The 16,220-nt window shown below is 40.2% G+C and overlaps 1 protein-coding gene and 1 pseudogene across 1 annotated transcript; both read left to right on the top strand.

The window, feature by feature from the left end:
* The first annotated feature begins 5,162 nt into the window (after window positions 1–5,162).
* LOC103990564 (dolichyl-diphosphooligosaccharide--protein glycosyltransferase 48 kDa subunit-like) lies at window positions 5,163–12,367 on the top strand (annotated as a pseudogene).
* Window positions 11,531–16,071, top strand: LOC135598833 (UPF0496 protein 1-like). Its single transcript, XM_065093201.1, has 5 exons — window positions 11,531–11,617; window positions 12,374–12,483; window positions 12,631–12,727; window positions 13,124–13,237; window positions 13,304–16,071. Exon 5 carries the CDS (start codon window positions 14,758–14,760, stop codon window positions 15,919–15,921), a length of 1,164 nt encoding a protein of 387 aa, XP_064949273.1. The 5' UTR covers window positions 11,531–11,617; window positions 12,374–12,483; window positions 12,631–12,727; window positions 13,124–13,237; window positions 13,304–14,757; the 3' UTR covers window positions 15,922–16,071.
* The last annotated feature ends 149 nt before the right edge of the window (window positions 16,072–16,220 follow it).

Below are 16,220 nucleotides of genomic sequence, written 5' to 3'. Positions count from 1 at the left end.
GGAGCTTCGAGGACACTTCCCTCGAGTTGTCTTCATGATGTTGTTGGAAGAACTCCATCTATTGATTGGTCGATGCAAGAGCGATACCCGTTTTCCTTGTTCACTACATTCGAGCCTGGACGTAACCTACGCTCCTGGTCAAAATGGAGAACAGTAGTTTCATGCTCCAAGAAGATGAGCCATTGGTGTTGAGAGAGAGAAGAAGAAGATTGATTGAGTGTGAAGGAATTGTAGCAGTGTATAATAAATATCATGATGCTTTTTGTATTGGATTCCCTTTCACATGCAAAGCCCAAACACCTCATTTTTGCCGAGGGTTAAGTCCTTAAACAAAGCTTGTTATGCTTATCCCAGACATCTGTAGTCACTGTTTCCCAATTTCCAACTTTGGGATGCCATGCCAAAGTAAGCATCAAACATTGAATAATGACCCACCAAATCACAAAGTCCAAACTTTATTACCACATCAATGGCTACCAACAAAAGCAATCAGTGCACCTAATCCTACCCCTGCAAGCATCATCATCAAGTTGCTCGATTCTTTATCCTAAACAAAACCCATGCTCCTCGGGAAACACACACAATTAACCACCAGTATATCTTGTTGGTAATCAAATCCATATATTTACATGTTTTTATCTTAAGGTTTATCATGATCATTCATTTTTTTTCTTGGAGTTCCTCCAATTGTGCCATGATTTATGCCACTTTTTAGGGATGAGGATCGGTGCCAAAGTCGAGGAGAACCGATTTAGGTGTTTGATTACATTGTCTGATTGCACCTAAACCCTAACTCCACCTCCATCACCAAGGCAAGGTGAGCTTGCTGGTTGGGGACCATGGAACGCACGCAAAGTAGAGAGATAAAGAGAGAGAGAGAGAGTGTGTGTGTCCTTTTTATTGTTACTGCAGATTCTTAGCAGCAAAGTCGAGGCCATGGGAGGGATAAATTAATGAACAGGCGATGGATTCTATGCTTAATCACGATGAGAGAAGCATTAAGAATGGCGATCATGGATTGTGGGATCGAAACGTGGCCATCAGCTGATCTCATTTGCGTCGGAGGCTTTGCACAGATTCCAAGCTGTCACTTCCGTGGTTTTGTGGGGAGGAGTAGTTTAATCGGAGCTGCAGTTGCCGCGCTTGGCCTTTTTCTTATGGCCATGTCAACACAAGGACAAATGGATGGTGCGCTGCTGCTGCTGCTGCTGCTGCTGCTGTCTTCTTTCCCTAAGAATCGGGTTCTTCTCGGTCACATCTCAGTTCCGAGAGCTTGCTTTCACAGATGTGTTTGAAGTCGACATGCCTTGAGAAACAAGTAGTGTGATTTCTACTTCTAAACAGGTACTGCATGCAGCAAACTTTCAGCTGCTTGCATTCCAAGAAATTCTACTGCTGACACTGTGAAGGATAGCATCAGAACTGACCATTTCAATGCGAAGCAGATAGCTGAGATGTGTTTGCTACCAACCTGTAAATGGCTGTCATGGGGGAAGTGAAGCATTCGAATGTGCTTCCATCGTAAATTCTCTTTCCTAAGAAGAGTACTGTTTCATTTGACCCCTCTCTCGAAGCTGGACTGCCAGAGTGATCACCATGGCACTGCAAATTGCTGAGCTTTGTGAAGGTATTAACTTGTTGAGATGACAGGGGGCACACTGAAATGGACGATGAAGTGGACTTGCAGCTTCCATCTCAGCTATATGTTTCTTACATTGATTTTTCATGTCATGATCAGTAAGACTCTTCAGCACCATTCTACATTGTGCACTTGAAGCAGGCCTTACCTGTTGATGCAGACATCCACAAAAGCTTCGGGATTGATCAGAAACAGAGGAAACCATTTCTAATTACAACTTCCTTCACAGCTTTCTAAAACTGCTAAATCTAATGAAACAAAAAAGAAAGTTGCATCAATCACTAGCAGTTCTCAATCTGGTGTTGAAGTATCAAAACTTTTGGAACCATTTACAGTCACAAACAGCCTCACAGCATTACTAGCTGAACTCACATTAGCAAATGCAAGCTTATCTGAGGCAATGAAATATGTAGCTTTCCACGAAGAAGATAAGACTAGCATTCATGTATTATGTGATGTAATCGAGATTAGATCCATAGAGAAATCAATCTTGTTTACAGTTTTTGGCACATTGACATCTCAAGTGTAGCTTCCTCAAGTTCCACATCCTGCAGTGGCACATCTCCACTTGAAGCAACTAAGATACGATACGATACGATACGATCGCGACATCATTTTGCGATTTCTTGTGACTCCGAAGGTTTATCAATGGCAATTGCCACTGATTTTTGACTCATCGGCAATTGCCACTGATTCAGAACACCATGATCGAAGCAACGAAAGAATCGGTATCGATGCATCATAATTCAGTAATTCTTGCAAGTGAACTAAACATCGATAACTCAGCAGACTTAGCATTCAGTGCATGAGGATGAAACCAGGAATCACAGAGAACAAACACCTGAGATATTTCACTTTGACACCATGCCTAGCGTTCCCAATTGGAGCTCAAGATCATCCAAACTGACATTATGAATCCTCTCTCCATGCCTAGGCTTCACTTTCCTCCTCCCGAATTCAAATTCCCTGCCTCCCTTCCCTCTCTCTGACACCTCTCCTCGTGGACAAGTTACCACATTCGATGAAGTGGCAAATGGGTTGACAAAGTTGTAGGTTGGAGATGCTGGAGCTGTCATCTGGAAGTTGATCCACCCGCTTGATCCAACTGATTCATCACCTTCAGATGTTGTATCAGCTTCGGTGTACAGAGAATTGAGAGAAGAGAAGAGTTAGACGAAGCTTCAACCCAGTGAATGCATCAAAATGCTTTCCCTTTATTTTTGTTTCTGAAATCTCTGATCAGCCCAGAAATTGTCTTTTAACATGAGATGTTTTTGTTTTCTTTCTGTTTCATGAAACATTCATCAGCTTAAATGACCTCAAGGTTTACTTTCAAGTGATATTATCTCCAACTTTCTCTTCTCCCTAAAGCAAGATGGAGAGTGGGAAAGAAGAGATACACACTTGGAGTGATGTGAAAGAGAATTATGGCAGTGGAGACACAAACTTCGAGAATCCAAACTTTGATTTTGGCTTGAATGAGTACCTCTAGCAACCACAGAGGAGAAACATAACTAAAGATCTATTTTGTAACAGATAGAACACAAATTAGCTTTCAAATAAAAAGATTGAACTCACAAAACACATTAAATAGGATCTGTAAAGGATGAGATCAGTCCATCTTGCATGATTCCAGACGAAGGCTCGTCAAGATCAGAATTTGAGTTCATTTTCATCGACAAAATCACAACTTGTGTGATCTCAGATGATTGTCGACCTTCACGGCCACTACTGATCTCTTGTAATCCAACAGCTTAAAAGAGAGACCAGAGGAAGAAGAAAAGAAGGGGAAAAAAGAGCGAAGAGATAGAGACCTTGCGGTAGGTGGTGCCGTCGTCTTTGACGACCCACCCGGCCTCGCGGCAGAGGGCCTCGAGGACCTCGTTACTGTCACAGCCCGGTCAAAATCTTGGCGGCGTCGCTTGTTGTTCTCCCTCTCCTTCCACGTCGGTAGCCGCCCGCTTCCCGAAGTCTTCCCTCTCCTCTCCCCCTCCCCACCCACCACCCGGCCTCAAAATTGCATCTTTCCCTCGTTCACCCTCTGTTCCAGCCCCTCCCTCTCCATTTCACCTCCCAAAATCCATCTTTTTGGCCATGCAAAGCTCCTTGGTGAGAGACGAGTGCAGGAACTTGGCGAAACGGTCAGCCTCTTCTCCTTCTATCTCTCCTCGGACGCAGGAGTCTGCTAAGACTGCTCACGAGAAAGAAAAACTGCGGTCTTCTTTTATTGCAAGGAGATTAAACAGATCGACACGGACTACTCAGCTGCTCTCTCAAATGCTTCTTTCGAGAGAGCTTAGATTTCTCTTCGTTTTACCCAGGTTGGAAGAACGTTAAACCGGTCGATTCCCCCACAAAAGGAAAAAGATTAGTCGATGCTCCGGAGGCCATTAATGGAGGTCTGTTCGTTGTTGGATGAGAAGATCAAACGGAGGCATCTGAAGAACTGTATGGAGTCACTGAGTTGCACGAAATTATTCGGAGTTCTTCCATGGATTAGCACAAAATTATTGTTGCATGAGAGGATTACAACGGAGGCATTTGCAGAAACATGTGGAGCATCAACTGGCTTCAATTCTCTCTTTTAGCATCATTATTGTGGCGCAATCTAACATCTTCCTTCCAAATAAGTCAACATGGAGATCAATCACAGTCTTCCTTTTTATGATTGTTGGTCTGCTCTGCTTATGCTTGTCAGGTAGAAGAGAAGAAGAAATGCTACAGATTTAGGGAGTGGAAACTGATGCCACCACCAATACATTCAAATAGATCTTTAGTTGATAATTGGAATTTATAATTGATATGGGGACAGAATTGGTTAAAAAAAAGTTTAATTTCTTCACATATTCAATTGGATGAAGTTTTCACAAAAGTCTTTTTTTTTTTGTTTTATTACTTTTTTACAAGACAGTGCCTCTCTTCATGTTTTCAAAAAAAAAAAAATCCTTTATTCCTCATAATTTCTGAAATATTCCTCCATAAAATAATTGGTTCATAGGATGAATTGATATAATCTTATATAATAAGATTTACATGTTACATATTTTGAGTTTTTAGAAAGCTTATGAAAACATTAGAAGTCTATTTAAAAATATTTAAATGTATACAAATTAACTCATATAATAAGTGCTTTTAGAAACAATAATAACTTTTTGAATTTTATTTTTATTAAAATGTTTTTGAATAAATTTTAAATAATTAAAAATATTTTTTATGTTTATTTTGAAATATATTATAATTGAGATTAAAAATATAAAAACACATACCTCTAGAAAAAAAAATCCAAAAAGGGAGTTGTTTTGGTATCAGAATTGAAATTTTATTAAGGATTATGAGTTGCTTTCATAAGTGAAATTTCTTTCATCAAATAAGCAAAATTGCATATATCTAAAGTTTAGTTTACCAAATATATCCCTGCAGAAGCTGCATATATACATCAATACCCTGATAGCGATAGACGGCGTATCACGGCCGTACACCTCAGTCGCGTCAATTGATGTTTGCTGTGTGAAAGAAACCAGCCGATTTCCGAGCCGTCCGGTTCGTAACTGACGACCGGTTTTTGGCGAGTCTTCCGTTTCCCGTCGCCTCCGCAGAACCCTAGTGGCAGCCGGCGGCAATGGCGAAGCTTTACCCCGCCCCCCTCTCTGCCATCGTCCTCGTCCTCTTGGCCTCCAGACTCTGCCTTCCTTGCGACGCCTTCTCCGCTGACCGTCTTACAGATCGGCGGCTCCTCGTCCTGGTCGACGACCTTGCTGTCCGGTCCTCCCACTCCCGATTCTTCTCCTCCCTCCGGTCCCGAGGGTACGAGCCCGACTTCAAGCTCACCGATGACCCGTCTCTCGCGTGCTCCGCCGGTACGGGCAGTACCTCTACGACGGCCTCATCCTCTTCTCACCGTCCGTCCAACGTAAATAACCCTCACTCTGTTTGATTTTTGGTCAAGCACTACAATTTTTCTTCATCTTTGGCATCAGATGCGAGGCGAATTGCGTAAAATTTTTGAAATCTGTGTAGGTTTTGGTGGATCGCTGGACCTAGCGGCGGTTCTGGATTTCGTTGACGCGGGGCATGATTTGATTTTGGCGGCAGACTCCTCTGCTTCCGACTTGATGCGGGAGATCGCGACCGACTGTGGGGTCGATTTCGATGAGGCAAGTTGACACACACATGAACATGAGGTACTTCTTTTTGTTTGGTCATCTATATCTTGATTTCTGTTCAGGACGCCACTGCCATGGTTATTGATCACACTAGCTATGCAGTCTCTGAGACAGAAGGTGACCATACGTTGATTTCTTCTGATGATTTCATCAAGTCCGATGTGATTCTGGGTGACAGGATGATCGAGGTAAAATAGTTTGTTTCTCTCCTTGTGTGGGTATTTGGACATTCTGTTTTCAGTTTTAGATGATGAAAAGGAAGCAATATATCTTGACTTCTTGACTAAATGATACTAAGATCTCGGAAGCGTTTCATTTGTTTTTGGTGATGAGGCACACAACACTGATAAGAGGGCTACATAAAAGGCTGCATTTCATCACCTTTTGTTAGTAACTTTGGAATGCACCTTCTGTTTGTTCTATTTAAATCTTAAGCCTTTTATAGTATGCTTATTAAAATCTTTTGTCACAATTTTTTCATTTTGTTTCCTGTGAGTACCTCAAATTAAATCCCCAGTCACATTTGACAATCCTCTTTAGATATATTTTATAAGTGATTAAATAAATTTCCTGCTATACTTTTTTTTCCGTATCCTTCTCTATCTGTATTGTCCAAATCTGTGCACCTTGATAAATTACTTTAGCCCTCTTTTCGCCGTTCAAAGTTTGAAACATTAAGCATTAGTAGATGCAGTTGTTGCTATTGAGATCTTAATTTGTCTAATATATTATTTTGGTATCACAATACAAATATCTCACCTTAACCATTGTGCTCCAGATGCATAGGTGCACCTCATCTGGACTTATGATGATGTTTTGTCCCTGTGATCACAGTACATGATTCAAACTACAAGAACAAGCATGAGCAATATATGGTTAAAAAAAAATCAAAGAAAATCCAAGTCAAATATCATTCTTCTGGAATCCATCATAGAAATAATTCAATAATCAAGTCGACATACAAAAAAAAAATTATGGTGCCCAGCAACATTGCTTATCTTTTGTGTTTTTGTACTAGTAAAAAGTAAAAAGTATAATACTAGTAAAACACATGTTTGATAGTCTTTTTTTTTATTACTTTCAGAAAGTACTTGTATAAGATTCCAACATTTTAGTACTAGAAGCTGTCTACTATAAAAATTTATAAAAACAAAATATTTGTTCTGTTGAGAAAGTTTGGATATTTGGTGTTTTTTTGGTCTATGTCCAACAAGATGGTGAGGAGAAATTAGATTGGCAAATTGGATCTCTTGTTTGCAGACCTTTTCCAAAATATGTGAACATGTTTTAGTTCTGTGTTTGCCAAACATTTAGCACAATTGTTTCTGATTTAGTTCAACATATACCCAACAATTCAGCAAAAGAATATGTTAGATGCCTAAACCCTCAACCCTGAACCATGATCCTAAATTCAAAACCATGTTTCTGATGTATTCCCCAGTCTCCACATGTACATCTACAAATCCATGTTAGATGCTTGTCCTTGGGATTTTTGGGTAGGACCTGATGGTCAGTGCCCACCGAAGGCATATAAAGATTTGGATGGTCATCATATGGTATGTTTTTGCTGGTAGGAGGAATCTTTTTTGAGGGATGAAGAAGTTTACAATAAGAAATTATAGTAAAACTCATGAGATAATACAAAGAAGTTTAAAGCTACTAGCATACTATCAGATTACACTAAGTCAACATTGTGCATTAATAGGTCTTTTTTCTCCTCAAGCCTCATGGGAAGGCTCAGTTAAGACATGCAGATGGCAAAATGCATTATGAAATTCCATGCAGTCCAGTGAAGTTCCTCGGTGAAGGTTGCTTTCCAGCTGGTGGTCCATCTTCAGATTTCCTCTTGAGCCTGTGGTATAATTTCTTTTGTGATGGTGGATGATATAATGATGTGTTTGCTTTGTAAGATGCTCTAAGACACTAAAATAGTGCGTAATATAGCTTATTGCCCATTATTAATCAATGACCAGCTGGCTGCTTCTTTTTTAATTACTTAACATCATTATTCTTCACTATGTTCTCTGTCTCTGACACTTTTTATTGCACAGGGTCTTGTTCTCTTCCGAGGCATTGGCCACTCACTACATGCTGCTAATAGCTTGGTAAAATCTTCCTGTTTTCTTTTGCTGATTCCAGTTCAATGACTTTAGTATATCACTGGTTTTATTTGTCAGTTTACCTTGTTAATAGCAATTACCATTTACTGAGCCAGAAAGTATGCTCCAGGTGTTGAAAGTTCTTTCTGCCTCTCCTGCTGCATATTCTGCAAATCCATCGGCAAAGCTTTCACGGCCTTCCTCACTTACAGGATCTGCAACATCATTAGTTTCTATAGTGCAGGTAGTAATGTGCTTCAGTTTATTGTTAACTGATGTATTACTTGTCCTCCAACTATGGCGTACTGAGTAACTGAACTATTATGTTATATCACTTTCACAGATTCAGGTGTCATATTTTTTCGCTATATTCATTCTTTCTGATCTAAGTTTTTTGGAAGCAAAATTTTCTCCAAGCTATGCCAGTATATTTTGTAGTTATAGTAACCTAGGTTCATGTGATTTCTAGCAGTATATTCAAATCTTCTGTAGTTTTGGATGAACGGAAAGGTATTGCCCCAATGATTTGGAAAGAGCTACAGTGTTGAAGCAGTAAAAAACTACACGTAGTATACACAGTATGCAGCTACATATTTGGTTCAGATATAAATAGTTAGAAAAATTGTTAATAATGTATAATTCAGTTTGGATTTAGGGATGAATTGAAATAATAAATAATAAATAATAAATAATGCTATTATCAGATTTCAGAATTTATTTTTGAATGGAATGCTGTTATACTTGTATAAAGACATATGTAATAAGTCACAAGAAAAAGTTAAGAGGCTTAGGAAATTGGTACTCTTACTGAAAATAAGTAATGAGAAGAAGGATCTTGTGCAGTTACTGAAATTGGTACATATTTGGCAGTCAATTGTATATTAATACCACTGCCAAATATTGTTATTGTGAAGTCAGATAACTTCAAAAAATTGACTGGTTTTTGTGTTGCAAAGTCATGATTGCCTCTGGCCATGTGTTATGTGTCAACATAAACTGCATTTTGGAGCACCAATGTCACATTTTCTGCCTAAACTCTAAAGAAGTAATCTGGGATGTTTCCATGAACCACTACCAGTTCTACAGTAGACCTTTGAGGTTTATTTTGTTCTGGGGAAATAATAGCAAATATCCTTAATGCTACTAAATTCTCTGTAACTTCTCCCCTGCTTTTGTTAATTAGAACTCCTCTAAACAACAACATAGAAAAAGATTGCTCTGGCAGCAGATCTATGAACTTGTATTTCAATGTTAAGCACAATTAGGAATATATCCAACACAACTAACTCGATGCATGAGGTAGGAACCACAACCACCAAAAGCTGTCATTCAGTAGAAAAATGTTTCGGCTTCAAATATCTAATGCTTGATTCTCACTTTATTATATCTTATGCATTAATTTATTTAGCAATTTAATCAAAAATATATATTTTACATATTGTTATTATTTGAGAGATTAGTTTAATCTCTGCTTACCTTTTTTATTTGATCCGCAGGCAAGAAACAATGCTCGTGTTTTGATCACTGGTTCTTTAGATATGTTCAGAAATCGGTAAATCACTGTCTGTTAGTTCTAATGTTCTTATAATTTATTCTAACAAATTAATGTTGGTTGCATCAGTTTTTTTAAATCTCGTGTGCAGCAAGCTGGAAGCTCTATCAAGTAAGTGTTCTTTATTTGTACAACTCCTTATCTGTTTTGTTACTAAACTAATTCCAATTTAACTTAGACTTGTATATGAAAACCTTTGCTGGCTTTCTTATCTAAAGAACATTATTATTGAAAATGTTTGGTCGTTTGCTCACTGTCATAGTTATACTGTCAAGAGGAAAGGAAACTCTCTCTTTCTCTCTCACTACACTTTCTCCTTTGAAGTCGTAAATTTCAAACAACTATTTGTAGACTATTTATTCAACATCATTCTATTGTGAGGAAAACCTGTTGAAACTTTTCACATAGCTTCCCTTCATATAGTTTTTCTCCACACCTGACTCCACTTCTGATTGTGGACATGTGATCATGATGATCCTCTTCCATGTTTATTGCAACATTAGATAGATGTGGTCCTTCTTGTGTAAATTTTCTATATAGATTGGCAAGTTTTCTTTCTGAGAATTTTGAAAAATGTTGGATCAATTGGCTGCAAAGGTAGTTTTAACTTTTAAACATTTAAGAAACTGTCTAAGGGGAACTTTGCCTTGCTGTCACAGGCATGAGAAGTCTGGCAATGAACAATTTGTCTCAGAGATTAGCAAATGGGTCTTCCACGAAAGGGGCCATCTCAAGGTGAAGGATTTTAGAAACTTAGTTAATCACCGTCCACAGATTTTCACTCGTAATTTGCTGAATGAAATCAACATGTAGTTGGAAAGTTGATGTGATTTTATTAAATATTGTTATGGAAGTGAAATTATTTTTATTTAAGATTGTTAGCATTCATTGCCAACTGCTGTATATATGCAGGCTGTTAATTTGCACCATCACAAAGTTGGAGAAACAAGTGAGCCATCTATGTACCGGATTAATGATGATTTGGTAATTGTTTTGTAGCCACAAATGTTGGTGTTCTGAGCATGAATATAGGGAATAATAAACAGGTTGTTGCTTGCGTATTTTTTCTAAATGAAATTTTGGTGAAGGAATATTCTGTTGAAATCTATGAATGGTCTGGTTCAAGCTGGGAACCATACCTAGCAGATGATGTGCAAGTTCAGTTTTATATGATGAGCCCCTATTTATTGAAAACCTTGTCCACTGACCAGAAGGTACATTTCAGTTTCAAAATTGTCTAATCGTGATCTTCAAATATCTTGCAGACAGTAAATACTTCAGTTTCCTAAATCCTTGTGGTTCTTGTTGCAGGGCTTATATTCAACTTCATTCAAGGTTCCTGATGTCTATGGTGTATTCCAGTTTAAGCTGGATTACCAAAAGCTTGGATACACAAGCCTATCACTTTCAAAATAGGTGTGTGATGTCTCCGTAGTTGGTAGTTTCTTACTGGATTACCAAAATCTTGGATACACAAGCCTATCACTTTCAAAACATGTGTGTGATTTCTTCAGAGTCTGTAGTTTTTTACACTGATACTGGATAGTCTGGATTTGGGTCACGTTGTGCTTTTCTACACTGATACTGGATTTGGGTCACATTGCGGTTCCTTTTATATTCAGTGGTATAATCACTGCATTGATTATAGCTCTTTTCCCTATGCATCAGAAACATAACTTGGTTAAATGACCCAAAGATTGTGATCAGTACCATGGAAAATAGTGGCTCTGATTGGCAGATGGACTAGACTATGAACTAGTTAGATCACTTGTGCACTTGTGAACAGGAATTTGTTTTGAAACACTGTAAACAAACACAGACTTTTGTCAGCTAGGTTTTTTATTGATAGGGTCATTCAGTTCCTGCAGAACTTACTTTTTAACTATTCTGATAAGGGGTAGGGCTATGCGGAGAGGAAAAGTTTTTTTTATGATAAATTTAATTATATTTTGATAAGGGGTAGGGCTATGTGGAGAGCAAAAGCTACTAGAGCCACATCAGGCTTGTAGATAAATTTAATTATATTTTGTTCCCAATATAGATAAACAGACCTAATCAAATTTAAACTGTTCTTTTGCAGATACCTGTCCAACCTTTCCGGCACAATGAGTATGAGAGATTCATAACAACTGCTTTTCCATACTACGGAGCATCATTCTCAACTGTGAGTTCCCTATGTAACTCTTTGTTTTGCTTTTTAGCAAATCAGAACAATAATGCTAACAACACAGCTAGCAAAAATGACTTTGTCGATGCATGGCATTGCATCTTTTATGTCCCATTCCAGAGTTTTTATCTTATGCATGTATGATGTATAAGAAACTATTGTAGAAAATGGCAAGTATGCCTCACATATAAATTTTTTTTTTCTTTATTTCTGACAGATGGTGGGATTTTTCGTAGTCACCATTTTTTACCTCTACAACAAGTAGATGTGACGGCCGGTGATGGATTTGTGAACCTGTGTCTAAGATTGAGTGGGCTTGAAGAAATTCTGGGTAGCATATTTAATGCCCAAATTGGTTGTTGCACTATTCAAAGATCTAAGTTATTTAAGGCCATTGGATCTAGGACTTGCCAACATTCTTGTCTTCACTGAATTGGAGTCAGCATTAGGGATCATAAAAATGTCAACTCTATGGGTTCAGGGTTAAGAGGTAGCGCTTGGCAAAAACTAGAAAATGATGTATTTTCCTCCTAGTAAAATATTACATGAACCTTTTATCCGATAACAAGAGCGTTGGCAGCAATGCTACATAAGCTTTTTTGTTGTCAATAATGGTCAAGTGGTGGGAGAGAAGACTTTCTTTGAACTTGTGATTGGATTCATGTGTTCAGTGGGACATGATATGATCATCCGAACTAATGCCATGTTACAGAGTTAAGATGTATCACTGATGTTTCTGAACCTTGATATCAGGTGTCTCCATCCTACGTAGATTCTTCTGAACCTTGATGGTCTTGCAAGCATTGGAGGAGAACGTTGTATGCATTAAAGCATCCAACTCCAAGACTGTGACTTGACAGGAGGTTTATGATCATTGTGTACCTGTTTGATTCCATTAAAGCGATTTCATCATTGATAGAAAAAAAAAAGGAGTCTCTTTGGTTTCATGTTTAATAACTTTTTTTTCTTGAAATGATTTTACTCCTATTCTCCTCGTGTTATACCTCCAGTGCAGAGATCATATATGGTGTGTAGCACTAGGGCAAGAGAGGATGAAGAGGCGTCGAGAAAAAGGATGATGCAGTGCATGAGGATTGTTCTACTCAGGTTTGTTTCTGCTACGTGACAAAACATTTATGATTGGACTTTACTTTTGTCGAAAGCCTATCATTTGGTTTCTTATTCAGATGAGCAATTGCCAAATTTGGATGATTTGGAAGTGGGTGGTATGATTGTTTATGCGCAGTGGAACTTGGAATTCCTTAATACGATTTGACTTCGGTCTTCATGCCAAACAAATATGGCATCGAAACCATAGACGACATCTTTGCTTGTTGGCCGTGGGCATATTTGTAGATTCTGATGAGCTGTCTCATCACAATCAAATCACTGTCGTCGTCGTCGTCGTCGTCCAGCCAATCTTTTTGGCTGTTTTCTCTTTCAACTCTTTGCTTGTACGAAATTGATGAGATTTGGTGTTGATATCTCACGTTTCTCATGCAGGCATCCCAAGATGATGATGATGATGATGATGATGCCTCCACGACCAAACCGACTCATCTTGCAATTGCTGATGGCGAAACACTAGGCCGATTCACTTTCGTCGTTCCGAAGCAGGTAAACATCGTCGAGGCTAATTGGTTGGTCTTTACGTGACGTCAACTCTTTCCTTCTAAAACGCAGCTTCTTGGAACGACATCGCACCGGCGATGATAAAGCGATCCGACGGCCTGCTAAATCCTCGGAAGATTCGCTATAATTATCACGCGGAGGAGGAGGAGGAGGAGGAGGAGGAGCACGCGTGGTATCAGCTCCGCCATCGAACCTCCCTGGGTAGTCTGGTCCGGGACGAACCGGTCAAAGGTTCGGTGATTTCATAACCTCCAGCTTAATAAATGATATAAATATATATATATATTTAATAGTTTAATAAATATCTAATCAGAGGAGTATTTTTTTTAGAAATTAAAAAAAATTAGCTTTGAAGTTAAATTTGAATATTATTGATAAGAACATTTAGTTTTGATTAAGGAGTAGGAAAACCAAAGATTTATAAGTTTCTAGTATCATTCTTATTCTCAAACATATTTTTTGGGATTCGTCCCAAAAATATAAAATCGTATGAGCTTAATACTTTGTCGGCTTTTGTATTCCAGTATAAATGATGATAAAATATTGAATTATCACATGTACAATATATAATATGTATATATGAAAAAAAAAGGTTGAAAATTCTCATAAGGTACATGTGACCTAAATAGCAATTGACCAGGTTGATGCAAGTTATCAGTATCCAATAATTAGTAGGATGTTGTCAACAGGCGAGCAAACATCTCTAGTGGAGATTCGTTGCTTATATCCACACACACAAAACTCTGTTGTTGCTTAATAGAATGTCTAAAGTTGGCTCATCTGGTAATCCCATGCAGCTGAGATCATATACATGAAACTAATCATGCATGCATTGAACTTTAATATTTTATCAGTCTTGTTTTAGTGAGAACTCTACAACAACAGTCAGAAATGGGACAACAGGGACAGGTTCATCATGCATGCAGAGCTGCTACGTAACCTTGTTTGAACTGTTCTAATACTACTATCAAATGATTCTGATGATGTTATTACAGGCAGTAGTGCTGTGGCCAATGAGAGAGAGAGAGAGAGAGAGAGAGAGGAGTTGCTTCCCAAGAGCTCCATTTGCCCAACGCCTTCCTCTTCTTTCCTCGTTTCTCATGCGTACAGAAGTGTCCACAAAACTGACACGCTTCCTCTTCCCTTCGCCTCTTCGGCAATGTTTTGTGTCGTTAACACGTCCCCGGCTTCCCACATTGCTCTGCTTTCTTTCTTCTTTCCTATATGAACACCTCGAAGGCCCATCGAGTTTCGTTCTCTTCTGGTTTTAGTCCTGTCAAAGAACACCCATTTCTCTCTTCGTCTCTCCTTCCTTTATAGCCTCGTCTTATCATCCTCAGAGTCCATAGACCCTCGCCTCGTTTTCTTTGATTTGTTCTTCGAAGGAGAAGCCAAATTTGATCTTTCTGTTCTTCCTCTCCCTCCCCCTGCATTTGATTTCTGCTGATCGTCTCTCCTTCTTCCTCCACTTTTAACGCTTTTAATCGGGAAAAAACTCGACTTTGATGGGCGCTCACCACAGCAAGAGGCCCGACACGCCGTCGGTCCTCTTGGACGACGGCGGCGGCGGAGGCGGCAAGGCCGACATCCGGTACGTGGCGGAGCTGAGCTCCTACGAGGCCGCCTGCCGCCTCGACCCCGAGCTGCAGGGCTTCGACTCCACGCTGCAGCGGTGTACCAGCCGCGTCATCTCCTCCCTCGCCCTCGGCGTCGAGGTCCGCTCCCTCTCCCTCGACTCCCTCCGCGAGATCACCGGCTGCCTCCTCGAGATGAACCAGGAGGTGGTGAAGGTCATCCTGGAGTGCAAAAGCGACATCTGGAAGACCCCCGAGCTGTTCGGCCTCGTCGAGGACTACTTCGAGAACAGCCTGCACACCCTCGACTTCTGCGCCGCCCTCGAGAAGTGCCTCAAGAAAGCCCGCGATGGCCAACTGATCATCCAAGTCGCCCTGCAGCACTTCGCCGAGGAGGAAGCCGAACCCGAACCCGAACCCCAAAAGGACGCCAAGAAGAAGTACTCGAGGACACTGGAGGAGCTGCGGCTATTCAAGGCAGCCGGCGATCCCTTCACCGAGGAGTTCTTCCAGGTCTTCCAGTCCGTCCACGGGCAGCAGCTGCTGATGCTGGAGAAGCTGCAGCAGAGGAAGAACAAGCTGGACAAGCAGCTAAGGTCCATCAAGGCATGGCGGCGCGTGTCGAGCACAATCTTCGCGGCCACCTTCGCGGCCGTCCTGATCTGTTCGGTGGTGGCGGCCGCGGTGGCCGCGCCTCCGGTCGCCGCGGCCCTGGCCGCCGCCGCGTCGATCCCGATCGGGTCGATGGGCAAATGGATCGACTCGTTGCTGCACGACTACCAGAATGCGGTGAAGGGGCAGCGGGAAGTGCTGAGGTCGATGCAGGTGGGCACCTACGTCGCCATCAAGGACATGGAGAGCATTCGGGTGCTCATCGACAAGGTGGAGATGGAGATGGCCTCGCTGCTGGCTGATGCAGAGTTCGCCATGGAGGACGCACAGGCGGTGAGCATTGCGATGGAGGAGATCAAGAAGAAGGTGGAGGTGTTCATGAGGAGCGTGGAGGAGGTGGGGGAGCAGGCCGACGGATGCAGCAGGGACATCAGGAGAGCCAGAACGGTGGTTCTGCAGCGCATAATTAGGAATCCAGAATGAAGGAAGGAAACCCATGCCATCCATCATTCTCTCATTCACCATCTGTTAACGCCACATGATTTCTTGAATTTTCTTGTTGATCTGTACCTACCTTCTTATGTATTGCATGTATCCCTTCAAAATTAGTAATTTCATGTTTATTCCTTTTTATTCAAGTTTAGAAAATTAATATATATATATATAACATAATAATTATAAGGCACATATACTATTTGCAAACTACATGTAAATGATAAATAATAATAACAACAATAGATTTCAAATTCCGTATTCATCATTTACCCTTTACAAAAATATAA

The sequence above is a fragment of the Musa acuminata genome, chromosome BXJ2-1, assembly GCF_036884655.1.
Source record: "Musa acuminata AAA Group cultivar baxijiao chromosome BXJ2-1, Cavendish_Baxijiao_AAA, whole genome shotgun sequence".
Taxonomy (NCBI): domain Eukaryota; kingdom Viridiplantae; phylum Streptophyta; class Magnoliopsida; order Zingiberales; family Musaceae; genus Musa; species Musa acuminata.
The sequence above is the reverse complement of the archived record's forward strand: the minus strand, read 5'-3'. Positions and strand labels throughout refer to the sequence as shown.

Excerpts from the sequence above, each read along its gene's own strand:
- LOC135598833 (XM_065093201.1), top strand. The coding sequence starts at position 14,758 with ATGGGCGCTCACCACAGCAAGAGGCCCGACACGCCGTCGGTCCTCTTG.